Here is a 27912-nt window from a genome sequence, read left to right on the forward strand (position 1 = left end):
CACCACAAAAGTCAAGACAGTGGTTACTTTCTGTGGGGGGTGGGGAAGGGAACAGTGACTAGAAGGAGGCATGAGGGGACCTCTGGGAAGAGGGAGGGGAGGCTGGCAGTGTTTCCATTGCTGCAATGTTCCCACTCTATTTAGTGTTAGTTACATAAGCAACATTGTGATAATTCACTGAACTGTACATTTTGTTTTGGGCACTCATCTACATGTGTGCTATATTTGAAATAATTTTTAAGTTAACCCAGAGTAGTTTTTATGTTTGACTTAAAAAAAAAAAAAGACTTGCACCAGCCAGTTTGGCTCAGTGGATAGAGCGTAGGCCTGCAGGCTGAAGGGTCCTGGGTTCGATTCCAGTCAAGGGCACATGCCCGGGTTGTGGGCTCAATCCCCAGTGTGGGGCGTGCAGGAGGCAGCTCATCATTGATGTTTCTCTCTCTCTCTCCCCCTCTTCCTTCCTCTCTGAAATCAATAATTAAAAAAAGATCTAACCTTCGAAATAACACAATGAATTCATAGTTCACTATTGTAAATAAGATATATGTGTACCATAGATTCAGGTATACTGTAGGATTTTTCTCATTGTAGTAAAAAGATAAAAAATATGATAGCATAATGCATTAATAATAATTATGTATTAATATTAATTAACAACTCCATCACTCTTTAAAGATCATTTGTTTTCACTGTCAGTGCGCCAGTCTTTCCATAGGCACTACTCCCCTCTCACCTCTTCAATGGGCAGGTCCTGGAGCTGTGGTAAGGAGCAAGACAGGATTCCAATAAGGAACGGAGTAGGTGAGCACACGATGTCGATCATAGATGCTGGCAGGACTGGGATGTAGGTATGCTGCCAGGTAAATGGATACAGTGTGGCAACCACAGCATGGCCACATTTTGACAGGGTGCTGGCAAGAGGAGAAAGCAAATGGCATCACATACAGAACATCACATGGAGGGCACTGCAGATGTTATGTTAGAATTACTAACTGATGCCAGTGAGCATAAATGAACAATTCTGTGATTACCCATTTTTAACATTTTCTTTAAAATTTTAACTTAATTTACTGAAAGTCTGGAACTTCCAATTTATATTGCTAAAAATTGGTGTGTACATAGAAAAGCAATACCAATTTTTAACTGCTTAAGCAAAAACACATTTAGAAAGGTAAATTAACTGCAACACCCAAAAGTCACCGGTATAGCTTAGTGCAAATAGGTTTTGGATTATTTACCATTTAGAATTATCTATGTCACCAAGGCATTATGTAACTGATTGAAATCATACAATTTTTTTTTAATATGCCCAAATTTTAAAATGGTCAAAATCCATAAAACACCAGTAGAAAGTAACATAATTTACTTATTTCTCACCTTAGGCTGTTGGCCACAAAGATTACCCTTCGCTCCAAAAGGAGAGACGCACAGACCCGAATGAGATGACACACGCTCAGGCACTTAAAGAGACATTCAAAGTCCACATGTTCCAGCCGGGAATCCAGTGGTCGGCAGAGTTCAACTGACTGCAATGCAAGAATCTGAATCAGGGGAGCTGATGCAATGCTAATGACAGGACTAATGGATCCTGTCATTCTTTTACAGGTCAAATTCAAGAAAAGGGCCTGCTACAAAGAGTTTGTAAAGCTGCCTAGTCTAATCCCAAGAATGAACACCTTTGTAATTTTGTAAATTTCTGGTAAAATCCTTTACCTCACTGACAATCTATATAATAAAATAATAGACAAACATGGTAATTGACTGTACCTTCGCTACGCCTCCCATGGGCTAATCAGCACAATATGCAAATTAGCCACCAACAAAGATGGTGGCTAATTTGCATACTGCAGGCAGGGCAGGACAGTACCATCCCACCTGACCTGCTGCCATCTGGGCCTGCTATTTGCGACCCGGGGCGGTGGGGTGGGACAGCACCATCCCGCCTGCCCTGCTATCTGCGACCCGGGGTGGCCAGCATCTGTGTGTGACCCAACCCGGGGCGGCCGGGCGGTGCAGCAGCGATCGGCCAACCCGCCCGGCCTCCACCCGGGCGTCCCATGTGCGACCCGACTCGGGGCAGCCAGGCGGGGCAGCAGCAATTGGCTGGCCCACCCGGGCATCCCGTGTGCAAACTGACCCGGGGCGGCGCCCCAACCCCCGGATCGACCCTGCCGTGTGCGCGACCCGGGGAAGTGGGGCAGGCACCGAGGGATCGGGCCTCCCATCTGCCACCCGGGGAGCCGGCCTAAGCCAGCAGGTGGTTATCTCCCAAGGGGTTCCAGACTGTGAGAGGGCACAAATTTTTGTGCACCGGGCCTCTAGTCTATATAATAAAAGGCCTGTGGTTGTGATGCTGTTATGGTCACCGGGAGGTGCATGGAGCACCTCATGGGCTGAGACTCGCGGCTCGCACAGTGAGGCAGGGCTCGAACGGGGCTGGCAGGGCTCTCGGGGCTCACGCAAGGCTGGCTGGCGGGGCTCGCGTGGGGCGGGGCGGGTCTGGGGTCCCACCGGCACAGTGGGTCTGGGTCTCACGCGATTTCGTTCGCTAGGCCTCTAGTAGTATTATAATCTTCATTTATCACAATTTATTGTAATGCCTGAAATTGTCATTGCGAAGCAGCTCAAGTGGATATTTCTCTGGTGCTTTGTGAGACTAAAACATTCTGTATTGTTTACAGAGAAGGGAAAACTATGCCCCGAGGCTTCTGGAAACTGCCTCCTACTGTCAGGCCTGCTTTTTGGCAGCTATCAAACCTTTTCAAAATGAGCAAACTCACCCCATCTCCAGCCCCAGGGAGGTAGCTCTTCACTGTGATGGTGCGTCCAGGGGCTGGGAAAGGAGCTTCCATGACACTTCGCATGAAGGGGTAAACCAGAGCTGGAGACATTTCTCTTCTCTTCTCTACTTCGTCCAAAATCTACACACACACAATATGCTCTTTTATTAGCAATTCAGTCAAAAGACATAATGAATCCTATTAATGAACTGACAAACTTGGCCCCCAAATTTAAAAATAACACCAACAGATTAAAAAAAATAAGCTTCAGCATTATCTGCCTTCATTAAAGGCATTATACCTCTTGGGGGTATCTTTGTATCCCCAAGAAAAGTTATTAAAATAAATCAACTTATTTTTAGAAGATGAGCCCCTTTCTATTTCCTGCAGTTGGGGGTCCAGGGAAAAAAATGAGACAAGTTAGCTTCAGGCTATGTTCTCCTTTAAGCTGGGAGGTTTAGCAGACCAAGATAAGGGGCAGGGCAAGAGCATCTGGATTAGAGATTAAAGCCTTCAAACCTGTGGCTCTAACTTACTAATGCAGCGGTTCTCAACCTGTGGGTCACGACCCCTTTGGCGGTCGAACGACCCTTTCACAGGGGTCGCCTAAGACCATCCTGCATATCAGATATTTACATTACAATTCATAAGAGTAGTAACATTACAGTTATGAAGTAGCAACAAAAATAATTTTATGGTTGGTTCACAACATGAGGAACTGTATTTAAAGGGCCAGAAGGTTGAGAACCACTGTACTAATGGGAACTCTACGTCATCGGAAACCAAACTTACTCAGAGCTCAGAGAGAACACCGCTTTCCACAGTATTGTCCACTCACCTTTGAAAATAGGTTGAAGCAGCCTAGGCGACTGACCATGCAGTAAACCTCGGGGAGTCGCTTTCCTTTGCCTTCCGGCTAAAAGAAAACACACAACAAAGCAAAAGTTAAGCAGCGTAAGTTTTTTACTAATTTGGACTATTAACACTCTCTTAATACTCTTTCATACAGAGTAGAAATCAAGGTTCTCATCCTCACTGAACACTGAAAGATGGGAAAATGGTAAAATACGATAGCATACTTATTCCAGGTTCAGTGGGGGCACTTAAGCAAGAAGAAAGTAACTCGGAGCCCTGGATTGGCTCATTGTGCTCCATTCCTCAAATGTATCAGACTGATGCAGCCACTGTGTCAGTGGTTTCTTTCTCTATTACAAACCAACAAACAAGATAAATCCACACCCTTTTATTCTAAAGTACTCTGTGGCTAACCCCAATCTTGCTCTTATTGTTGAAAGCTAACATAGCTTCTTTAACACTCATATCATTTAAAAAAATGTTTTTATTGATTTCAGAGAGGAAGAGAGAGGGAGAGAGAGAGATGGAGAGAAAGAGAATCATTGATTGGCTGCCTCCTGCGCACCCCTAACTGGGGATTGAGCCTGCAACCCGGGCATGTGCCTTTGATTGGAATTGAACTCGGGACCCTTCAGTCCGCAGGTCAACAACGCTCTATCCACTGAGCCAAACCAGCAAGGGCAACACACAGATCATTGAGAAACCCTCAAACTCATCGGGAGATAGCGTTTCTGAAGTTCCTAGTGTGACTCTCTATTGCTTCTTGACCAACCCTGCCTGTAGCACATGTCTGCAACTTACCAAAAGCTTCTTACAGTAACCAAACCACCGGCTCCCATCTTCACCAGTTAAGACAAAGGAGAACGTCTCACTAAAAACAAAAAACAAAAACAGGAACTAGTTTGAGATCCAAACAATTGTTTGACATTCCTCATAGAACAAACAATTGACAATTAGTCTAACAGCAGTGACTGTAAGAGGAGGGATTAATATTATATTTACAGCAAGTCACATTGCTCCCGAGGGAGAAAGTCCAGGCCTTGGGAATGTCCTGTCTTGCACTGGAGTGAGAGAATAGGTAGAGGACGAATTGTTGATGCTATTGCCTCCTTTTACTTTCTTTTTTTAAAAAAATATATTTTATTGCCTTTTACAGAGAGGAAGGGAGAGGGATAGAGAGTCAGAAACATCGATGAGAGAGAAACATCGATCAGCTGCCTCCTGCACACCCCCTACTGGGGATGTGACCACAACCAAGGTACATGCCCTTGACCAGAATCGAACCTGGGACCTTTCAGTTCACAGGCCGATGCTCTATCCACTGAGCCAAACCGGTCAGGGCTACTTTCTATTTATCCAGTCTAGTTATTCATCAAGCCTATTTTCCTTTTGTTGAATGTCCAATTTAGTCAAACATATCGAAAAGCCGTAAATGATTGTGATAAGCTATTTTTCCCTTCAAAAGTCTTCTATTTAGTTCTGAGAGGCCATATGAAATAGTGATAGGCAAAGGATAGTATCCTTAATATATAAAAATGAAGGATACTGTTCATAGGAAAATCACCAATTCCTCATTAGAAACAGAGAGAAAATATATGCAGAGATAATTTATGAAAAGAAGACTTAAAGATGTTAAGAAGTGAGTTCATTTATAAAAAGGTCCAAATTTGAGCAGTAAGTACATGTGTCCATATATGGCCAAAATTAAAGATTGGAAGGGAATAAGCCAAAATAGTTAGAGAGTGATTATCTCTGAGTAACCAGAATGCCAGTGACTTCTAATTTCTGTTTTTCATTTACTTTGCTGTATTTTCCGAATATCCTATATAATAAAAGCGTAGTATGCAAATTGTCCCCTCGACAATTGTCTGGGAGTTCAACCAGGGGGCGGGACCAACCAGGGGAAGGGAGGGAGCCCCTGGCCGCTGGCAGCTGCTAGGGACCCTACCAGTGCATGAATTTTGTGCATAGGGCCTCAAGTTCTAGAATAAACACACATAACTTGTTTGGGCGGGGGTGGGATGGGGGCAGGGAACCGACCATGGAGCAGCCAGGGCAATAAGGAAGAAGTGGCCTGTATGGTTGTAAGTGTAACTGCCAGCACAAAAGCCTCAGGATTGATGGCGCAGAGATGAGAGTGGCGATCAGGCTAAACTGGTTACAGCAGCTTAGTCTGGAGGCAATTGGAGGTGGAAGGGCAGGGCTCCTTAGGCAACAGCTGAAGCTGTCTTCCAGCAGGTCAGCGGCATGTGACATGGTTCACATAACCACCCTTCCAGTCAAAACGACATGATCAATAATTACAGTTTTGAACAAAGCAGTTACCAATTTATAAGCAGGATGCACGCACAATGGTTTATTGATTAAATATGGTATTTTTCTCTAGATACTGGGAAGAAGTTCTTTATATCTCCCCTCTCAATATTCTACATGGGAGCCTCCCACAATGGCACATACAATCTGGACTGTGGCTTCTTCTATCAACTCGAAGGAGAAACAGATGCATTGCTCTGTTTGACCTGTTTCTGAGTCCCTAAGGTTGCCTTTTCCTTTTCTATCCACTTGGTGGCACTTCTGGTTGTATGTAAAGTGGAACTTTTTTCTCTGCAGGACTGGCAAAGTGGAGAGGCTCTCACACTTGTTTTCCCTTTGACACTGACATTATTCCATGGGTTTTTTTTTCCTGAGTCCCAGAGAGGAAATGTTCTAATTCTGTTTCTTCCTTTCCCCCCGCTGCCTCCTTGACCTGCCACAGTCCACACTGCTTCCCTGCTGGCTCTCCCACTTCTCAAGCCCTCTGTTTGATTCTATGTTTGTGGTTCCAACAAATAGAAACCAGATAAAGTAGCCTATTTACCTCTTGAGTTCTGAGGTTGGAGCCCAGTCCTTCGAATCAGGAAAACAAAATTTGGGGATAACTTTGAGCCTCTCTTCAGTGTCTTTGGATTGCTTAAAGCCATTATCACCCTGAAAAAGATAACAATGCAGGTGACTAATAATTTATGCAAGTGGAGAACAGAAATAAAATACTGAGCCTGGTCTTGGGAAAAGAGGTCTCTGATAAGCCTAAGTAGTCATCTCAGCATAGTTTTGTGCTGTTTAACAAAACAGGAAGGCCAAGATTGGTAACCACTGAAGATGCATTGAGAGCAAAGTTACTGAGAATTAAAAAATCCTATTTTTACACAGAAATGGTATTGTGGAGATCCTATAACTGAACATGGAATATCAAATAAATAAAAATCTATTCTATAATATACTGATAGCAAAAATCTAGTCAGATCTAGACACTCTCTGATCAATAATCAAAGATGTTTTGAAAAAGCAGATGAATGTTTTTCAGAAAAGGAATTTTTAGAATCCACTCCATATATAATCATTTCCCTTAGCATGTAATCTTTGCTACCTAATTACTGGTTTGCAACTTCCTGTAAAATTTCAGCATGGAAGATCCTTTTGTGCAAGTCTGGTATTATACTTAAAGGACAGTCTAAGTTTAGTTAAACCAAAAGACATTGAAAATTTAGTATAAAAACAAGCAGATAATAAGTCTAATTACCATATTGCCTTCATGTAACTAATACAAATGCTCTATCCTTTCATTTCTAAAGCAAAACATGCATCCATTCTGGGTCACTTGAATATTAAGTTCTTAAGAAATGGAAAGCATATTGTTAAATGATTCACAATCATCTTCATTCAAGGTTTCCTGCAATAGGACCGAGAGGGGCTTGGTCAGCTCTTTCCATCCCTAACTTATGGTGCCTAGTGCACAAAGATGCTAAACAAATCGCTCAGAGACGCCCCTGAGTCACTGCCAGAGAGTCATCTGGATCCTTATCTGGTTCTGAGCCGATTAATTCAGGCTGTGTTGAAAACAGGTTCCACCTCAAGATTTCTCTCTGCAAATATAAGACATCAAAAATGGTGGTGGGTAACTAATAAAGAATTTAAAGATTAAAAAAAATTAAAATTAAAAAAATGGTGGCGGGGGTGTGTGAAGTTCCTCTTTATGGAAAATTTGATTCCTCAAGACCATCTAGATTACATTATTTTAGACTCTAATGGTCCCATGTTACTAAGCAGGGCCATGACCCCGTGCTCTCAGGCTACACTGAGAAATTTTATTAAAAATTAAACTTATTGATTTATTTATAGTTGGGATGTTGCTGAGAATTTTTAAAAAATGAGAATCCATACAGGAAACATCTCTTAGATTCAGTACAGTCGTTCTTCACTAGCTTTTTTAGTGAAACATGTAACTCAAGGTTAGAAACCAAAAGTCCTAACAGGGCTGAGCAGATGACGTAAATGAGAGAAGTGCTCCAAGGAGGAAGCTGGGAGTGAGCAAACGTCTCTATTTACAGGGATCACTCCTCACCAGGGCCAGCTACTTAATCTGCAGAGCACAGTGCAAGGTGAACTGTGGGCCCCTTGCTCAAAAAGCAGTAAACATGAAACATAAAATAAAATATAAAACATTTTCTCCTGTGGTCTTTCACCCTATGATGGGGTTTTTATTTGCTATTTAATGTCATGCTCCCTCAGGCACAAGGATCCTAGTGTCAAATGCAGACCCTCACAATCCTCACTGGCACCCAGAGGTCCTGGCCCGCAATCTGGTGCATAAGTGACCCACCAGCTGATGGGTTTCCAGATGCAGAACTGAAACTGTGTCCCAACTAGAGGTGAGGAAGCTAAGCCAGGCTTCTCCCCATCTCTTGGGCCACTGCTCCAACCCACAGCAGCGAGGCAACCCCCATGGGTTGTAGCCTCCACAGGAGGATGTGCTTGGTCCTTGGATTGAGGGTGGTGGAAGTTCTTGCCCCACCAAGGCACCACTGAACATGCGTGGCTCTGCCAGCCCAGACAGGGAAGGTCTTGCTATGCGTTGCCTAGAGATTCTGTGGGGCAATGCTTGCCTGGTCCTGACCCTCTCCATGCCTATGCCCAAGTCCCTGCCAGGGACAGAGGGGGCAGTAGTCACTGAGTAGGGGCAGAAGGGAGGAAGTCAGACAGGGCCCAGGAAACCAGGGGGCAGGGGAGAGGACAAGTAGAGAACCATCCTGGGGAGGTGGCAAGAGGTGAGACCATGCATGAACCAAGCATTTAAGACCTAGCCTCTTGCCTCCTTGTTCCATCGGATCTCACTTCCAAAACACAAATTCAAAGACAACGTTATTAAGAATTGCAGTGGGGACTACAGAGCATTCAATCCCCAGCACAGGGCTCTTCTGAGGGAGGGGCCTCATGTGACTGTGCTGGTCACGTGCCCATGAAGTCAGCTATGGCTTACTCAGTTTCAGCCAATTTTTGCCGCTCAGGAATGTAGGCTGAGTGCGGGTAGGCTTTCCAGTTTCTCAGGAAAAAGCAGAAGCACAGGTTTTTATGTGAAATTTGACTTTTAAACATTGGCAACAAATAATTTATTGTTATTATTTTTACAAAAACACCACAAATTAAAAAAACAACCTGTAGGCTCAATTTGCTCAGAGGCCACCGTTTGCAAGCCCTGATGCAATGATTATGTTCCTCTCTTTGTATTTGCTGCCACGAAGCTCAGAACCACATCTGGGGTCTGTGTTCTAAGCCCTGTAAGGGCAGGGACCAAGAAGGTCTTTTTCATTTGTATTCCTAGCATCTAATATCGGCAAACAGTGGGTATTTAAGAAATATTTGATGAAATGAATGAATCATGTTTTGAAAAAGGCAGAGCAAACTAAATAATATTGTTAATAATAGCTACCAATAAAAAAAAATAACAGCTACCATTTACCAAGCGCTTACATGTGCCAGGAATGGCGCTTTGCATACATTATGTCGTTAAATCCCCACTAACGGCTAGCACCATATGGGGCTTACTATGGGCTAGGCACTGTTCAAAGGGCCTTATATAGCTCATCGAGTCCTCACCACAGCTCAGTGGAATGGCCATTATTATGATTCCCTCCATTTTATAAATGAAGAAACCGAGGCACAGGGTAATTATGTAATTGCTCAAAGTCACAGAGCTAATAAGTGGCAAATGCAGATAGCTGGTTTAGAATTCATGCTCTAAACTGCTACCCTGTTCTGCCACATTTATTATTACTCTCAATAAGGACGAGAAAACGGAGGCTTTGCAACTTGTTAGAGGTCACTTAGTAAATAGCAGAGCAAAAAATAAAAAACAAACTTGGATAATGAGCTTTTTTCCCCCTTGAGGTGGCAGCTCATGCTTGACATAAGATGTCATCAGAGCTCGGCCTGCATGGCTCAGTGATTGAGCGTCAACCTATGAACCAGGAAGTCACAGTTCCAATTCCCGGTCTGGGCCATGCCCAGTTGTGGGCTCGATCCTCATTGTGGGGCATGCAGGAGGCAGCTGATGTTTCTCATGAATTCTCTCATCATTGATGTTTCTATCTCTCTCTCCCTCTCCCTTCCTCTGTGATATCAATATCTATCTATCTATCTATCTATACATACATACACACACACATACACACACACACACACACCCCTACATACATACACAAAAAGATGTCATCAGAGTCATCTACCAGACCCTATAGGAAGTACAGCACACTACTAAAAGCTGACCAAGACAACAATAAACAAGAGAGGAAGTAAATACATGCAGAGACACAGGAACATTCCTGAATGCCTCTGCCTGCTTGCACCTACCTTGCCAGGGAACTGCTGAATGACCTGGGGACTGTAGCTTATTTCTGATGGTTTCTTCTGCAGAGACACTACCACAAAGAGCTCAAACAGCTGCTGCTCCTGCAATTCAATGAGGTCGCGCTCTAAGGTCTGGTAGTGGGGGTTCCTCTTGGAAGGCTGCTGCAGTTGTGCTAAGCGCTTGTGGCGATCTGCAATGACAGCACGGAGCCTTGTTTTCCTTGGAAGCCAGCTTCCCTCTCGCACCCAGAGGTCGCAACCCAATCAGGACTAATCTTCACTCAGTTGCTGCTGAACGAATGTTTACTGACCAACGTCTGCCACACAGACATACCTGCTAGGGCTACGACAGGTTTGAGGATCAAGTGCAGATTCTCACAAGCACTTGGGGGCCCTGTGTTGGGACTGATGCTCCGTGTCCCAACTGATACTCTTATGTCCCAACACATACTCTATGTTATCCCATCTTTCATGGCCTAACACCAGGACACACGGAACATGTCAGGCAAAAGCACTGGCCTGACAAAAGATGTCACTATTGGGACCATGAAATCATTGGGGGGGGGGGGGGGGGGAGGAGGATGATATAATAAAAGAACTGAGTCCTACAGAGGGTAAATATATGAAGTTTGATAAAATTAAAACAAACTATTCTCACGTGAAAGAAACTGTCCATTTCCCTTCTCTCCTTGGCACATAGTTCTAATAATGGACATGTGCTTTTATCAATAAATGATGCTAGCCCAGCCAGCATGGCTCAGTTGAGTCAACCTATGAACCAGGAGGTCGAGGTTTAATTTCCGGTCAGGGCACATGCCAGGGTTGTGGGCTCAGTGCCCAGTGTGGGGCACGCAGGAGGCAGCCAATCAATAATTCTCTCTCATCATTGATGTTTCTATCTCTCTCTTTCTCTCACTTCATCTCTGAAATAAATAAATATCAATAAATGATGCTAAATGCAAGAGAAAATAATTGAAGTAGAAGACATTCATTCGCAGACTATTTCTCAAAAGAATAAAAACATACCACTTAAACAGTGCAAGCAATACCACTCAAAACTGGCTAGCATTTATCCTTTATTCTCATTTATCTTTAATTCTGAACAATTTGAGATAGTGCCCCCAGGGAAAAGGTAGTACTTGCAGAGGAAATAGTCCAAGTGGCTCAGAGACTTGCTTATGTGTCATTCTGCGCCAACGATGGAAAGACTCATCCTCTGACTAATCATTTTGATTTTTTAAAAATATATGATGCATTATGCCCCCAAAAGAGTTACACTATGGATCAAAAATACATCTAGGAGTGACTTCCCAGAATTATCTAGTACTTTTAGTGCTCTAGGAAAAATTTTACTTATCCCAAAGGGTTCACTTCAAGTCAAGAAAATTTTAGGTCCTATTTCTCAGTATCAACAGCACTAAATTAGTCATCTGTGCACATCCAGGCTGAACCTGATGCTGACTTAAGTTTCACCTTCAGGCTGCAGAATCAAACACCTGAACCAATTCAGGCCAGTGGAGGGAGCACCTGATTGTTAATCATAAGATCAGTGTATCAGACTTGGAACTGCCCTGCACGCAGCTTTGATTATTCACGTCTCCTACTTTCTCCATGCCTTGTCTGCCAATCAGTTAAACAGGAACTGAAAAACTTCCGGTGAGAATCCATTAAATGAAGGGTATCGAGCACCATGAAGCATAAGAACAAATATAGCAAAACTGCATGGCATATTCTATAGTCTAACAAAAAATAAATGGCACAATAATTTGGAATATAAATGCCTATGAAGAAGAAAGAGATCAATGTTTTATATCTCAGTGTCAGAGATATCAAAGTCACTTAATTAGACTTGAGCGACTATGAAAAATCTGATATTGAGTGACAAGTATTTGTCTCAGCGGATGATTCACACATACCCTATTTTGGCTGCTGGGAAATGTCTACACATTTGTCTGGACACGCAGCTCTGCCACTCCCCTAAGAACATTCCATCTTAGAACCATGAGGGTTTGCCTCACTCCACTCCGGGAGATGTTTAATGCTGTCAGACATCTGACAGTGTGCTGCTTAGTTCGCCAAATCTCAAGAAGCTCTTATAATGAAATCTCCTACAATATGACACTTCTTGTGGGAAAACATGCTTAATCACACAGGCAGGTGCCACCCCACCTATACCGTGATCATCACGAGAAAGGGAGCAGCCCATTGACTCACTCACTCTTTGGCAGATACTCGGCATCACTTTCGTTCCCACTGGTTTCACCTGAAAAGAGAGGTAGTTTCCATTTGTATTTGTGCAACGGTAGGAAGTACACTAGGATGAAAACAATATGAAACCTCCACAGACCTGGGGGCTCGGGGTCAGGAAAGCTAAGCCTGTCTCCAACCACTTAGTTACATCAGGGCAGGCCAGTCACAAGAAAATGCAAGGCCCAGACGAGACTCTATTCTATTCTGTCTTCTTCCCACTCCCTCCCTTCCTGATCCTAGAAATTAACAGTAGTTCAGACTAGTCTTAAGAAGTCTAGTTTGGAGTTTATTTCTACATCCATATCCTTATCTTTAAATTCTCGAATAAAGTATCCAAGGTTGAACACCAACCTGACTAAATAAAAATCTCAACACAGAACAAACTATGAATTTAAAATCACGGAAAATGTTGGGGCAAGGGGGGTTACCAAATAAGTTTATGAAGTAACAATCTCTCTTTTGCGATACCTCTAAGTGAACTCTAGGCCAAACTGAACTCTTCTATTCAGAATTCTGCTTTAAGCTGCTCTTATTTTTCCCAAACAAATTTTAAGTTTCTTGAGAATAAGGGCTATAATTTTACAAGAGAATGTTTTACAAGTGAACAAAAAATTTCTAGATTAAATCTGAAAAGTTAGGGCAAAAATAAAATGTAAAGAAAGGAGAAAACTTTAAATATATCAGGAAAAACAAGGCCCAGAGATCTAAGAGATGTTACAGAAAAATTAGCTATTTAAATATTGGGTACCACATATGTTTGTAACTTCAAATTAACCACCATGACAAAAAATATACTGGGGTATGAAGGAACAACTGCTGTCAGCTCCTGAGTCCTTAGCTGCAGGCACCTTCGGGGAGCCTAGGAAGTTTAAGGAAAAAAAGAAAAGAAAGGGAAAAGGGAGGAGAGATAATATAACTGGAAAAGACCATATAATACATTCACATCTATGGTTTTGTGACTTGCACTCTGGGACACTAAATGAAGGTTAAGGTTAAGGGGTTTATAAGCCACCAAGAAAATCTATGCAGAATCTATAGGGATCAAAAAAGTACTAGGTTGTTCCTTTTTACATGCGACTTTAACACAGAAAACTGTAATGACAGAATTGAAGAATGGCACTAAATCATTCTGTAATGCTGATAACTGAAACTTAAGAAATGTTTAGGTTGGAATAGATTCAGTACAGCTTAGCATGTACTGACACAGTAGGTAAATATAATTATTTGGTTCTACTAGACATTGTTGATAAGCAGACAAATGCGTAAGGAGGAAAACAAAAATCTGAGAACAGTGACCATGGAACCAGGAGATCCTCAGGCCTGAGAGAAAGCCCCCTGGCCTGCTGGAGAAGTTAGTCACGGAGACTGGGTAAATGCATGCTGTCTTTGAGGCACACAAATGAAAAACAATCTTGTAGGAAAGGGTTACAACTTACAACTTCAGGACTGCGTTTTGTGTGTGTGTGCTAGAAGTTGGCAATTCAGGCTGCTGAATTTTTTTCCTTTTCAGTAATGATGCAGTGAAAAAAGAATTTGTCTCTTCAAAAACTTGTTTTACAGCTGAATTTACTAAAATGTTCCTAATCCATAAGGCATAAAGCATTCGAATAAGAGATCGGTATTAACCTACTGAGGGTGCCATATCTGGAGAGTATAGTTATCAATAGATTCTGTTCATCTGGGGAAATGATAATGTTCTTTAGAATTTGTCCTGGCCCCGTGTCCTGATATTGTACATAATTTGCAACTTATAATTTATGTCCTTGTCAACAACAGTGAGAGGGCTGTTTAGAAAACGAATGATAATATATTTGAAAGGATCCAGCATAATATCTGGCATCAGTTTTCATCTTCTGTATCTAGTTCTGGGTTATACAAATTAAAAGCCTTTGGCCATATCCTTAGTGAACATAAGGAAACATGGAGAGGAGACAGTGAAACTGCTAAAAATCAAAGTTTGTGAGAAAAATTGAGAGTAACTGTTGGTGACGGAAAAGGGTAAGACCTTGTGGTTCCATGTTCCTTTACTTAAAACGACATTTCCTCCTCTGTTTCTTAGTCTGTACAATTAGGATAGTCCCTACCTCCTAATGTGGTCATATGTTACACACGAGGTAGAGTACGTAAAGAAATTATTGCTTCATCCAGCGATGTTAGCTATTATTAACAATAATCAGAAGTATTTCTTCTGTAGAAGACTGAAACGTCTTTTACTAATTGCATTTGAGAATATAAAAACCGACATTTAAAATGGTGACCAGTTGATTTTAATCATTGCAGAGTAAGAAGAGTCTTGAATTGTAACACGAAGAATTTCACTTTCAGATAGTAATTGTTAGAAGGTAGAATAGATTTAAAGGAAATTTAAAAATTTTTGTCTTTGGAAGTCTGCAAAAATATAAAATATACTCTTCTGGTATGATTTGGTTGTTGTTTTTGACTTATGAATCTCACAGACAAAAACTACTAAATCCTGCATATTCTTTGCCAGACAACCAAGTTAAAAATGTTTTTTGAAATATATTTTATTGATTTTTTACAGAGAGGAAGGGAGAGGGATAGAGAGTTAGAAAGATTGATGAGAGAGAAACATTGATCAGCTGCCTCCTGCATATCTCCTACTGGGGATGTGCCTGCAACCAAGGTACATGCCCTTGACCGGAATCGAACCTGGGACCTTTCAGTCCATAAGCCGACGCTCTATCCACTGAGCCAAACTGGTTAGGACAAGTTAAAGAATCTTGCATAAGTTTTAAAGAAAATTCTAATAATTTACTCTGGATGTTGAAAGCTTAATTAGAACAATATAAGTTTTATCTAGGCATCTGAAGGATAAAATTATGGAACTTATAAGATGACTGACTACAAGTTGAGTACCACATATTTTCAGTCAATATATACTTAGTAATATTTTCATTTCTCCACTGAAAGAGACTATACCAGGGGTGTGGAAACTTTTTGACTCGAGGGCCACAATGGGTTCTTAAACTGGACCGGAGGGCCGGAACAAAAGCATGGATGGAGTGTTTGTGTGAACTAATGTAAATTCAAAGTAAACATCATTACATAAAAGGGTACGGTCTTTTTTTTTTAGTTTTATTCATTTCAAACGGGCCGGATCCGGCCCGCGGGCCGTAGTTTGCCCATGACTGGTCTATACTGATAAATGACTATAAATGAAAGTAGTACTACAAAAGGATGATGCAATTTACCTATGAAAATCAATCTCATTGGTTTATATGTATATATTTTTGATTTATTTAATTATCTATTTATTTACTTATTACTTGATAAAGAACTAAATAAGAGGAGCTTGAGGAAGAATAAGAAATAGCCCCTTATCCTAAATAAGTTTTATATTTAAGTGGGATAGATAGGAAAGTAAACCAAAAATTATAATTCACACCAACCATTAAGTTATATAATGATTCTCTCCTCATATGCTGATAGCTATGGACAGCTGGAACAATTCTTACCTTTAGAAGGAGGTACGTCTTTTCCAGTGTACGGGTGTAACTTTACTCTCTTTTTCCCTCTCTTTGATTCAAATATGTCCTCTATTCTCAATACAAGCTGAAAAAGACCAGAAAAGTACAAGTTAAAACTAACACCAACAAGTTTGCAGCCTAGTATCAATTTGAGATTCACATTGAGAAAAAGGTCCATTTTCTAAATGAAACTTACATTTCTCAATTTTGAATCTAAAATGATCTTTTAAAAGATTTTTTCTTATTGATTTCAGAGAGGAAGGGAGAGGGAGAGAGATAGAAACATCGATGATGAAAGAGAGTCATTGATTGGCTGCATCCTGCATGCCCCACATTGGGGATGGAGCCCACAACCTGGTCATGTGCCCTTGACCAGAATTGAACCCAGGACCCTTCAGTCTGCAGGACAACGCTCTATCCACTGAGCCAAACCAGCTAGGGCTAAAATGATCTTTACTAAGATAGTACGTTGCTCTAAACAAAGTCCATGTTACGTGGGTAAAAGAAGGGGAATCCTTTCCAGAAGAACCCAGCACAGGCTCTTGGAGAGATTCCTTGTCATTCCGTGTCACAACATGCAGGAAATCTAGATACTGCACCTAATAGGGTGACCAAGCATTTACTATCAGACTCAAGTTTTTGCCTGCCCAGAGTAGGAAGTGGAATACTTACTCACTTGGAAGGCAGGGTGGGGCTCAGTTATTTTTGCTCCCAGGAATTTTTAATAATGAGAGGATAAATCATACATAGAAAGTTTTTGTCAAAGGGAATACTCTATCTCTTTACTACTAGAAGCACTAATATTACAATTTATTTTTGAAACATCATAAAATTAGGAGACTCTCAAATATGCTCGAGTACAATAACTATGCTCCATTTAATAAACATTATTCATCAGAATGATTTCTTTGCTGCTGGGAGGAGTATATGAAAGACAGAGACAGAGAAAGACATATACACAGACTGGGCTTAAAAGAAAAGAGCTTGGCCAGTGTGGCTCAGTGATTGAGTGTCAACCTATGAACCAGGAGGTCTCAGTTTGATTCTGGGTCAGGGCACATGCCCAGGTTGTGGGCTTGATCCCCAGTAGGGGGCATGCAGGAGGCAGCCAATCAATGATTCTTTCTCATCATTGATGTTTCTCTCTCTTTTCCTCTTTGAAATCAATAAAAATATATTTTTTTAAAAAGGAAAGAATTAAAGCTTATCAACAGCCACTTTAAAAAAGGAAGAAGTGATTAGTTTTTTTCACGTATCTTTTACTTAAAATTCCAAGCTTTTTCTTAACTATTAATTCTGATTTAACATATTTAATGTTCAGAATTACAATTGTTAGGAACATTATATAAAATGATAACCAACAAAGTTGGAGAAAAACACTCTTGTTTTCTCTTTTGTCCTTGTTTCTCCAGCGATGTTGGCAGTCCATAGACAGTGAATGAGTCCAGAGTAAAAAATAACATGTGAGAAACATGTGCTTCCAATATGCAGATTATCCCCACATTTTTGGATGAGTTTGTTCTTTTAAAGATTTTTTGTGGCTGCGATGCAAGTGAAAAATTACCAATGTCTTTAAATATTAGCATTATGAAAAACAAATAAAAGAATCCAATGTAAAAAGGTACTGTTAGGGGCTATGGAATGATATATGAGAGCAAACACATATTTTTGGTTGCAAATGAACAAAACTAGCATACATTTTTTAAATTAAACTTACCTGGGTGACATTGGTCAATATGAGCATAACTACTATAAATATTAAAGTGCATTTAAAAAGTATACTCCAAAGTATACTCAATTATTATAAAGGAAAGGGAACAATCTGTCCTAGAAAGATGAGGTAAAGTAATAAAAGTTAAATTTGGTTATGAGCTAGGAAGAAGAGCCTACTTTTATCTTCTAATTGTAGGAAATACTGTAGAACAGCCTTCCTAAGAAATGATGGGAGCCACATTGTTGTACACATGTGACACAAACATTAGGGAATCTACTCTAGCAAACCAGGCTTCCACAGGAGGGTAAGAAAGGCAGGGTGGGGAAGAGCCATATGGACCAGATCAGTGATTTTCAAACTATGAAACCAGTTTCTCTTCCAGGGATAGCTCCAGTCATCAAAGGGGAAATAAATGAAAACAGCTTTTGTGTGGAATATTGTTCCGAAAAATACTCCAAAACCAAAATTTGTATTGCAAATGGAACATCCGAAAAGCATGTAATTCAAGGAGGAACACAGGTAGAAATGCTAACAGTCTGTTCCTGCCTGATAATCAAGAGTTCCTCCTCCTCCTCCTCCCACCCCATAATTTTAAAAAACAAACAAACAAACGAAAACCCCTCCAAAACCTTTGGGAAATATTAGAAAAGGAAAAGTTGGATCCTATCACCTATAATCAGAAAGAGAACATACTTCAAGCAGTCAGGAGATCCACAGTACAGAAAATAGAGGCATGAAGTCTAAAGCACTCAAATCTCCTCGGGCCTCATTAGACTCTACAATCCATAATTCCTAAGTATTTGTTCATGCCGTTCCAAAAACCACATCTTAAATGAAGTCTATTGTGTTTGTGTTCTGGCCCCTGGAAACACACGATGAGTTATTTCTGGGCCATGTGGAAAGCGGCTTCGTTGTGCCAGCGTGGTCTATCGAAGGGGAGAAAGGCTGCTGAAGGCCTGGTTAATTCTTTAAACCTCTGGTTTTTAACTCTTCCTCATCATTCATAGGAGAATAAACAGCTAAGGATTTTTTTTTCACTGAGAGAGATATGTTTAGTGCATTTTAGAAACTGTGTCTTTAACTTTTCACATATTAAAGTGGGAGGGGCAGGAAATAGATCAGAAGAATTAAAGTAATTATGGAACAGAGTATTTCCCAAGGAGCCAATCAGTTACTAAACCAAGAAACAGCTGTGACTTCTGTTTAGTGTTAAAATCAGGTACAAAAACTGTGCTAAACGAATGGGATTAAGGAAAGGAGTACTATTTAAATGACTGGATTTTTTTCATTTCTTAACAGTAATCCTGAAGACATTCTGAATTAGAGAAGAACAAAGTATCATAAAGAGTTTGAAAATATTTTCATGTAATTTATTAAGTGTCTCTCCTAAAATATATATATTTGTCTACAAATAATCCCAATTTCTTCATTTCGGTTCCATTGGCTCTGGTTGAGATGACTACAGACTTACTGACTTTTCTCCTGGAGAAAGAAGTAGTTTATTTAATATAATTGCTGAAAATTTCTATTCCCAAGTAATAGACAAGTTTCTTTTTTTCTTCCTCTGAATGGAAATATTTGTCCCAAATTTAATGGCCTATACTTTGTAATTACTGAAAATCTAAACTTGCACACAAAACTGAATTCACTTTGGCAATAATGTAAGTGAGTGAGAAGACCGAAGACAGCTTAATAAAATGTTCTTATATACGATATTCTAGTGCTTCCCTGACCCAAGCAGTTGACTGCAATGAGAACTAAGGTAGCTGAAGTGAAGCCCTCCATCTAAAGCAGTGGTTCTCAACCTGTGGGTCGAGACCCCTTTGGCAGTTGAACGACTCTTTCACAAGGGTCGCCTAAGACCATCCTGCATATCAGATATTTACATTACAATTCATAACAGTAGCAAAATTACAGTTATGAAGTAGCAATGAAAATAATTTTATGGTTGGGGGTCATCACAACATGAGGAACTGTATTAAAGGGTCGCGGCATTAGGAAGGTTGAGAGCCACTGTAATTCCAGTGGGTCAGTTCTAACCCATTATTTATATCCATCTAAAGTTTATTTATTCTCATTTTCTTACAATAAATGCTGAAATAAGAGTCAAAGAAAGAAAATCCTTACCCTTGGAACATTTTTTCTTTTCCTGCTTGCAACTTCTCCAGCTCGGAAGAGCTTCCATTCAGTTAAAGTGACGGGCAAAGTGGTATCCTTTGTGAATTTTGACCTTAAATAAGCTTGCGAGTTCTTCAGTTCCATGGTCTTCCGGTGAAGGAATGGAGGTTTGGGAGGAAGCTAAAACAGGAGAAGATGTAGTGTGGTAAGGGTAAGATCATCTAGTTAATGTCTGTGTTCTAAAATTCAAAGCTAACCCAGAAAAATATTTCTTTTCTTTAAAATCATCTTACATGAGGATACCGTAATTTCTTTTTCATCAAGCTTCTAATCCAAAGTTGTTCTACTACATTGTAATCCAATTCCCAGAAAACCATGGCTCAGAGTCCTCACTGACTCAAGGCAGCCTTTGCTTCCAGGAGTGGTGAAGGTTTTCAGGGACCAGACTTCCTGTGACTAATAGGGAGCTGTGGTAACTAACTATAGTGAACTGCAAAGTTCATGGCCTGTCTAAAGGTGCTTACATTCCATTTTTTTTAAAGTGCTAAACAACAAACAAACAACCCCTCCAACCAAAGAAAATAAAAAGCTGTATGCTACCCCCAAAACAAAGAATAAAAAAAACCACCATTACAAAACAACCCCATATTTTAATGCCTCTCAGTTTTGGCCCTAGTTAAACCATTTCAACCTTTTTCTAGGGAACAAGATGTAATGTTTTCTTATGCTAATTCTCTGGTTATACCTTGGGTGTTTTGAAGGCACTTTTGGGGGGTGGAAGCTTCCATGCTGAAGGGGATCTCCACATGGGAAAAGACTGCAATGGAATAGCTTCATATGGATTTTCTTTGGTGGGATCTTGAAAAACAACAAAAAAATAAGTTTAGAGGAACGTAACTAAATGAAAACAAAGTGACTACAGCTAGGAAAAGACATATTTTTAAAAAGTATGTTCAGCTTTCTATTTCCCATTGCTGGAGGGAGGGAGGTCTCAAAATTAATGGCACTTTAAGCTTATAAACTACTCAAGTGTCCAACCAAGCTAAAAAATATTCTCAAAATACGGTACTAGAAACATCTACTTCTGCACTGAGCAGTCCACTACACTAGCTGTATACTCCATTAAAGAATAAAAGAATTTATACAACAAAGGTTTCCATATTAAAAAGAAAAATCTAGAGCAAGATATGCTTGATTGTAAAAGGAAACACCATCCTATAGTTAAGGGCTCCAAGAAATACATACTCATTCAATTGAATTGCAAAGTTTGTGGACACCTACATATGATATCCTCATAGATATTGTCCTCAGACTGTGTGTAATAAAGTGCTGAGCCAGAATTTCTTCCAAGTTCTTCATGCATCTTCTGTGTGTTCTGATTTCGGAAGTGCTGAATGTCTTCAAATTCAAAGGATTTCCTTAAGAAAGGAGATATATGTTCAAGTTGTATCTTTTAAATTGGTATGACAGACAAAAATCGGTAAGTAAAAGACTTATGTGCAAAATTGTAAAGGTGTTTTATCAGATATCTAAGAGTAAACTAGGCTAATACCCTATATGCACAATGAGAAAATTGGAGGCTTTTAGCCAATCTCTATTCATGTTCTTCATTGGGTACCTTTTTTAAATTCATTCTCTAATAAAAAGGGAGACTAGGGCAAGCATGCTCTAAATGAAGTAGAAGACTGTACCTGCTTCCCTACACATGCTTGAAGACAGAAAATGGAAGTTTTTCTGATGCTCCTATGTCAATAGATTGTGTTAGTTATTGGGCATGCTTCTACTATTTCCTCGTGTACGTATTTTCCCCTCGGGTTAATCAACATCTGTACAATCAAATTAGGGGAATGGAAACTGTTTGAAAAGAAAAAAGGAACTCCAGGGTCCAGTAAGGAAAATACTTACAAATCATTACCTATTGAATAAAAACATACCTTTTGGATCTCCCTCTGATTTTCCCCCCATATTTCTTTGGTTCAGGTTCCTGAGAAGAGGCCAAATAAGACTCTGCACAAGAATTATTTTCACAGTGTTTTCTGTCACAGTTTCTTTCTTTACATGGCATAACACCAGATTCAGACAAATATCTGAATGTCCTACGAGGTTTTGGCAAAGGATTTATAGAAGGTCCACATTCTTGTCCTTCCGGTTCAGAATAGATATTTTCCAAGCTCTTGGTTACTCCATAGGAACTCTCCAGAACTCTGAAATTCAGTTCCTTTTCTGAAGAGACACAATGTTCTAGAGCCAAATTGAGGACTTTATCTGGGGGAAGTGCCTCGATTTTCTTCCACAGTATCTGTGAGGTATAGAAATTTCCTGGAGGTAATGAAGTCTCTGGATGCAAAGCAACTTCTTTCCAGCTTTCAATTTGTTTGACCCGAGAACATACCCAGTTGGATTCTGATTCACTTTTAAAGAAGTGAGTATCGTTACATTCACGTTTCTCCCTTTCATCCTCACTTTGATCCCGGCTTTTGGCATCTTCACTAACATCTAGACCAATGTTTTGAGAGTTGATTGCATCCAACTTTTTGCTCTTTCCCTCAGCAACACAATTCTTCTTAAGAAGAATCTCCTGATGATAGTTACTATATTTCGTTCCGAAGTCCTTTCGGTGCCACTTATCTGGATTAGATATACCATTAGTCCGTCCTTCCCACTGAGAAATTTTTTGTTTGATGTTTTTGCAGTGGCTTCTTGACAGTGTCTGAACAGCAGAACGAGAAAAACCAACATCCATGTTCCCAGTTGGGTGCATACCAAAGTGATGAATTTTACTGCAGTTCCATTACATGTAACTGGGAAATTCTGTGTTCTTTATCCTGTCAGTTAGAATCCAAATAATTCCAGTATTTTTCTTTCATCTTTAATTTGGAAATTTCTTTATAAAATTTTTTAAATCATTGAACCTTGTTGAAGATGGCTGCAACTTTATTTTGAACAATCCTATTAACATAAGAAAAGAATATGTTAACAGTTTTATAATTTTTAAAAAATATATTTTTGTTGAATTCAGAGAGGAAGGGAGAGGGAGAGAGAGACAGAAACATCAATGATGAGAGAATCATGGATCGACTGCGTCCCGCATGCCCCCACAACTGGAGATCAAGCCTGCAACCCCGGCACCTGCCCTGCCCGAGAATCAACTGTGATCTCCTAGCTCATAGGTTTACACTCAACCACTGAGCAACACCAGCTGGGCTATAATATTTTAAACATCTCTAAAACATTGCCCACCTATCTCTAAGTAATTCATTTATATTGAGTCTATAAAAACATACCTGTTGTCCATTAAGTAATTCAACTCTATAAAGGCATTCTGAAAATATTACTTGTAGTATTTCTCAAATTGTTAGTTTTTATGTTCTGCCATATTTAATTTCCTAAAGTTTGGCAGAATGAGATTTTGTAAGAGATTATACATAGTAGTACACAATATTATTTTATAATAAATTAACTCTTTACAAAACCTCCTCTTAATGAAACAAGGACCTACAGAGTATTATAAAAAGCATACATAACAGAAATACATCTCAAATAACCAAAGGTTTATGTATATGTCCAAAGGAAGAACCAGCTAGTCTAGGAAAACACCAATAGCTAATTTATACCTCCTATCCTATTTTGAGAAATAGTATTAGCCCATCACATACCCTATTTCAACATTTTTATTAGCAGCAGAGGACCCAATACACACAGTGCTAAAGACAATCCAAGGTACCATTAACTATCTCTTGCTTTAAAATGTAATAACCTATTATGTCACTGACTGAAATTTCCACATCTCTGCCCCCACACCCTTGACCCAAATCAGCAAAAATACAGTTACTGTCACATTCCTTCCTTTCACATAAAGGCTTCACTCATAGAGGCCCATAAACTGTTTCCTCAAATACAAAATTTGGCAGAGAATTTTTCCTATCAACTGAGTAAAGACCTGATCTCAAGTTCTACTGCATGTGGGTTATAAATAGAAACTGATTCAAAACTTCCTGAGGCCAGGGTCATCCTTCCTTGAGCTTTGTCTGTGTGGCCTTGATTAACAGGCAGGAAAATATCTTGGCCAGATCTGTCAGTGTAGCTGACCCAAACTGATACACACACAATGCACACTCAAAATGTATTCTAGGCAGAGCAGGACTTGCATCAGCTTTCATTTCAACTGTTCCTGTGGGTTGGTAGGAAAACCAGCTTTGTCAGCAAATAAATTTTGATGAGGGTCTGATGCAAAGAAAATCTTTCTAAAAAACCCTCCTGTAAAAAGTGGAAGACAGGGACACAGCAGACAATTATTGTCCCAAAGCCCCATCCCAAATACCATCACATTGGAGATTAGGGCTTAAGCCTATGATTTTGGGAGGAATACAAAAATTCAGTGTGAAACACCATTTGGTTAGTTATGGGAATAACTCATAGGGTCACAAAGCTGTGGCAAATAGAACCTCCAGGAGTACCCATTGGAATCAGTGAATAGCAAAGAAGAATTACAATCATTTGGAAGTTTCTAAAATAATGTGGATAACCAACCATGTAACATAATCACAAAGTTAGCATTATTCAGAGTCTTTGGTTTATGCCTCAAAATTCTGAAAATAATCTGCATTAAATCAACTATTATTTTTCATTAAAAACAATTCCCATGACAGATCTCAACAGAGTTGTAGAACTGTTAAAAAATTCAATTTTTTTGAAGAATAGTATTTCTTGCTTTGCAATTAGGCACAATAACTGCTTGAGAAGTTTATATTGTCTATTACTGGTAATATTGTGGGTTTTTTTTTTCAGGTTTCTTTGCTATTTGGGGAATCACTTTTAGTTACCTGTAAGGTGGTTTCCTCTGATAGGAGTGAGATAAAAGAATGATATCCTGGATGTGCTTGCTTTGAAGATTTGTTATTCAAGAAACAGGCAAGATAATAAAAGTTTAAAAGATAGAAGCCAATTTGACATTTGCTTTTTTTCCCTCTTTTGCTTTGTTCCTTTATCATTTGCTTTAAAATAATTTTAGCTAAATTCAATGAGGAATTTCATTCAAGATTTATTCCTGTGGGTTTTATTAAAAAGTTTATCCAGAGGCTTTACAAATGACATACTATAGTAATATTTTAATTAAATATTTAATTAAATATACTTCATAAAAAAGCAAATAATGTGAGCAGTTCAAATTTCTACCCATCTTCCTGAGCAGATTTTATTATTTTCAATTTTTCTCTAACACATCTTAGCATCCTCTTCTGTAAAAAGTACATTTTGAGACTTGGGTTTATTTTAGGTCTTTCAAGACAGCATCACAGAGGCATGTACTTCTATGGGCTATTAATGCTACTTCTTTTCATTTTCATCCCTGAGTGTCTTCTTTTTCTAAGTATACTTAGCAGGAATGACTCCAGAATATTAAGATTCTTGAGATCATGGAAAAAGTATACAGAAATATTTAAGGAGAACTCAAACGTGGAAGACAATTATAGGATTATTAACAGGTGTAATGGGAGCACACAGAAGTGAACTCTGGGTAAAGGGCTAAGGAAGGTTTCACAGAAAACTTTGAACTGGTCTTGGAAGTACTCTGTGTGTTTCTGAACTAATTAATAGTAGCTATCACTTATTGATCAGGTTTTATATGCCTGGAACTGTCTTAAACACTTTATTTACATAATTTCATATTTAACCCTCAACAACCACATAGAATAAATAAATACCTCTGTTTCTGTGGCAATGAGTGCTAAGACATGTATCAGTTACTTAACCTCTTTGTACCTTGTTTGTTCATCTGCAAAATGAGAATGACAATAGTGTTCACCTCCTGGGCTGTTACAGGTATTAGATGGGTTAATATTGTAAAGTAAGTGGCTCACGGTAATTGCTCAGTAAGCATGATCACATCCAGAGAACCTCTTGGCGGGGGGTGGGTGGAACTGTAATGATCAAGATTGATTAGGCCCTAACCGGTTTGGCTCAGTGGATAGAGCGTCGGCCTGCGGACTGAAGGGTCCTGGGGGTTCGATTCTGGTCAAGGGCATGTACCTTGGTTACGGGCACATCCCCAGGAGGGGGTGTGCAAGAGGCAGCTGATGGATGTTTCTCTCTCATCGATGTTTCTAACTCTCTATCCCTCTCCCTTCCTCTCTGTAAAAATATCAATAAAATATATTCTAAAAAAAAGATTGATTAGAATCTTGGCATATGGTGGAAAGAGCGCTATCCAATGGGATATTTAAAATGGTGATGGATTTGCATAGGTGATTTCAAGAGCTCTAGTCTGCAGATGACTGCCCTTTTGGGGTGGACTAGGATGAACACCTCACTGCTGTAGAGTATCTGCACCTGACTCAAGTCTCAGAGGGATGGGAGCCAGGGAATATTCCAACAAATGCTCATTATATAGATAAGGATCGTTTTATAGATAAGGAAGCAGGCTAAGAAGGATTAAGTAATTTGACTACAGTTACACAGCCAAGAAACAAGTCTGGTGGTATTTGAACTCTGTGTAACTCTAATCTAGTTTTAAACTACTAGCTGATGCAAATTATTTGGTGTTGGAATGTAGCATGTCAGCAAGGCAAGTTGCAGGAGTAAAAGCTGGAATCAGAGGGTGTTCCAGCTAGTAATCTAGCTTATTTATTTATTATTATTTTTTGCTTTTTTTTAGTAATCTAGTTTAGAGACAATCTAGGTATGGTTACTATAAATGGTACCATATGGGCCGTGTGGGCCACTGGCGAAACACGCCTTAAATAAAGTACAAAAGCAACTAATTTCCCAAACAAACTTCTTATATTATTAAGTGAGCCAAGTTTATATCACAATTTATAGAAAAAAAATCCAAATTTCCTAGGAAAGTGGCAGCAGACTCTTCAGCAGAGACCAATGTAGACTTGGAAATTAGATTCACAGAGTGCTTCGTGTGCTAAAAATTCTCATCTGATTTCTATATTGAATACAGGGACCAAGCTCCCAGCAACTCATGCCTTATCATACATGTCTCCTTTATAAACCTAGACATTTCTTTGGGATGCACATTTGATGCTTTATGTGAAAGGTATAAAAATGTTTCATTAATAAGACAGAGATGTAGCAAAACAGATATAAAATCTTTTTGTTCTGGCCCTAGCTGGTTAGGCTCAGGAGGCAACCAATTTTTCTCTTTCTGTCTCTCCCCCTCCCTTCAACTCTCTCTAAAAATTAATGAAAAAATTAATTTTGGGGTGAGAATTAACAACAACAAAAATCTTATTGTTCTGGCCAAAGAGGAAAAGAATGGTTTAATTTGCACAGTGGGCACTCTTACAGTCAAATTTAGATAATGAATGTCTAGTTGTTCCATCAGATGATAATTATCCACATTGTTCAAATCTCTAAAATTCTGCTGATTGTTCAAGCCTGAAGTCAGTTGGTGTCTAAATCACCTGCTTTCTGCTAAGTATTCCCCCTTAGCTATGGTTTCACTTGCCATGGTTTCAGTTACCTATGGTCAACTGCCATCTGAAAATATGCAATGGAAAATTCCAGAAATAAACAAGTCAAACGTTTAAAATTGCAAACTGTTCTGAGAAGTGTGATGAAATCTCATGCCACCCCTTCTGTCCTGCCTGTGACGTGATTTATCCCCTCAGCCAGCGTATCTATATTATTTACACCACCCGCCTGTTAGTCATGCAGTAGCCTTCTCAGTTACCAGGTCAATTGCTGTGGTATTCCAGTGCTTCTGCTTAAGTAATCCTTATGCTACTTAATCATGGCCCTAAAGCACAAGAGGAGTGATGCTGGCAATTCAGATATGCTGAAGAGAATACGTAAAGTGCATCCTTTTAAGTGAAAAGGTGAAAGTTCCCGACTTCACAAGGAAAGAACAAAAATCATATGCTGCAGTTGCTAAGATCTCCAGCAAGAATGAATCTTCTGTCGTGAAACTGTGAAGAAGGGAAAGAAATTTGTACTACTTTTGTTGTTGTATCTCAAACTGCAAAATATATGGCCACAGTGCACGATTAGTTCCTAAGATGGAAAAGGCATTAGATTTGTGGATGAAAACATGACATCT

At 39.7% G+C, this 27912-nt stretch overlaps 1 protein-coding gene across 3 annotated transcripts in view; it reads right to left on the reverse strand.

The window, feature by feature from the left end:
* Positions 1-27912, reverse strand: part of DENND2C (DENN domain containing 2C) — a 50363-nt gene that overhangs the window by 9870 nt on the left and 12581 nt on the right. For 2 of the 3 annotated variants that reach the window (XM_070396135.1, XM_070396132.1), the window contains exons 2-14: positions 21803-22817; positions 21150-21286; positions 20614-20726; positions 19878-20048; positions 16025-16121; positions 12517-12561; positions 10302-10489; positions 6493-6602; positions 4437-4506; positions 3619-3696; positions 2781-2921; positions 1378-1526; positions 734-911 (exon numbers count right to left, since the gene is read on the reverse strand). In XM_070396135.1, the coding sequence (XP_070252236.1) occupies positions 734-911; positions 1378-1526; positions 2781-2921; positions 3619-3696; positions 4437-4506; positions 6493-6602; positions 10302-10489; positions 12517-12561; positions 16025-16121; positions 19878-20048; positions 20614-20726; positions 21150-21286; positions 21803-22629 (2304 nt within the window). In that variant the 5' untranslated portion in view covers positions 22630-22817. The remainder of the gene's footprint in view (positions 1-733; positions 912-1377; positions 1527-2780; positions 2922-3618; positions 3697-4436; positions 4507-6492; positions 6603-10301; positions 10490-12516; positions 12562-16024; positions 16122-19877; positions 20049-20613; positions 20727-21149; positions 21287-21802; positions 22818-27912) is intronic. The other variant, XM_070396133.1, reaches the window with a different exon arrangement.

Source organism: Myotis yumanensis, unplaced genomic scaffold (assembly GCF_028538775.1).
Source record: "Myotis yumanensis isolate MYYU_CA2020_CCGP unplaced genomic scaffold, mMyoYum1.0.hap1 SCAF_17, whole genome shotgun sequence".
Lineage (NCBI taxonomy): Eukaryota > Metazoa > Chordata > Mammalia > Chiroptera > Vespertilionidae > Myotis > Myotis yumanensis.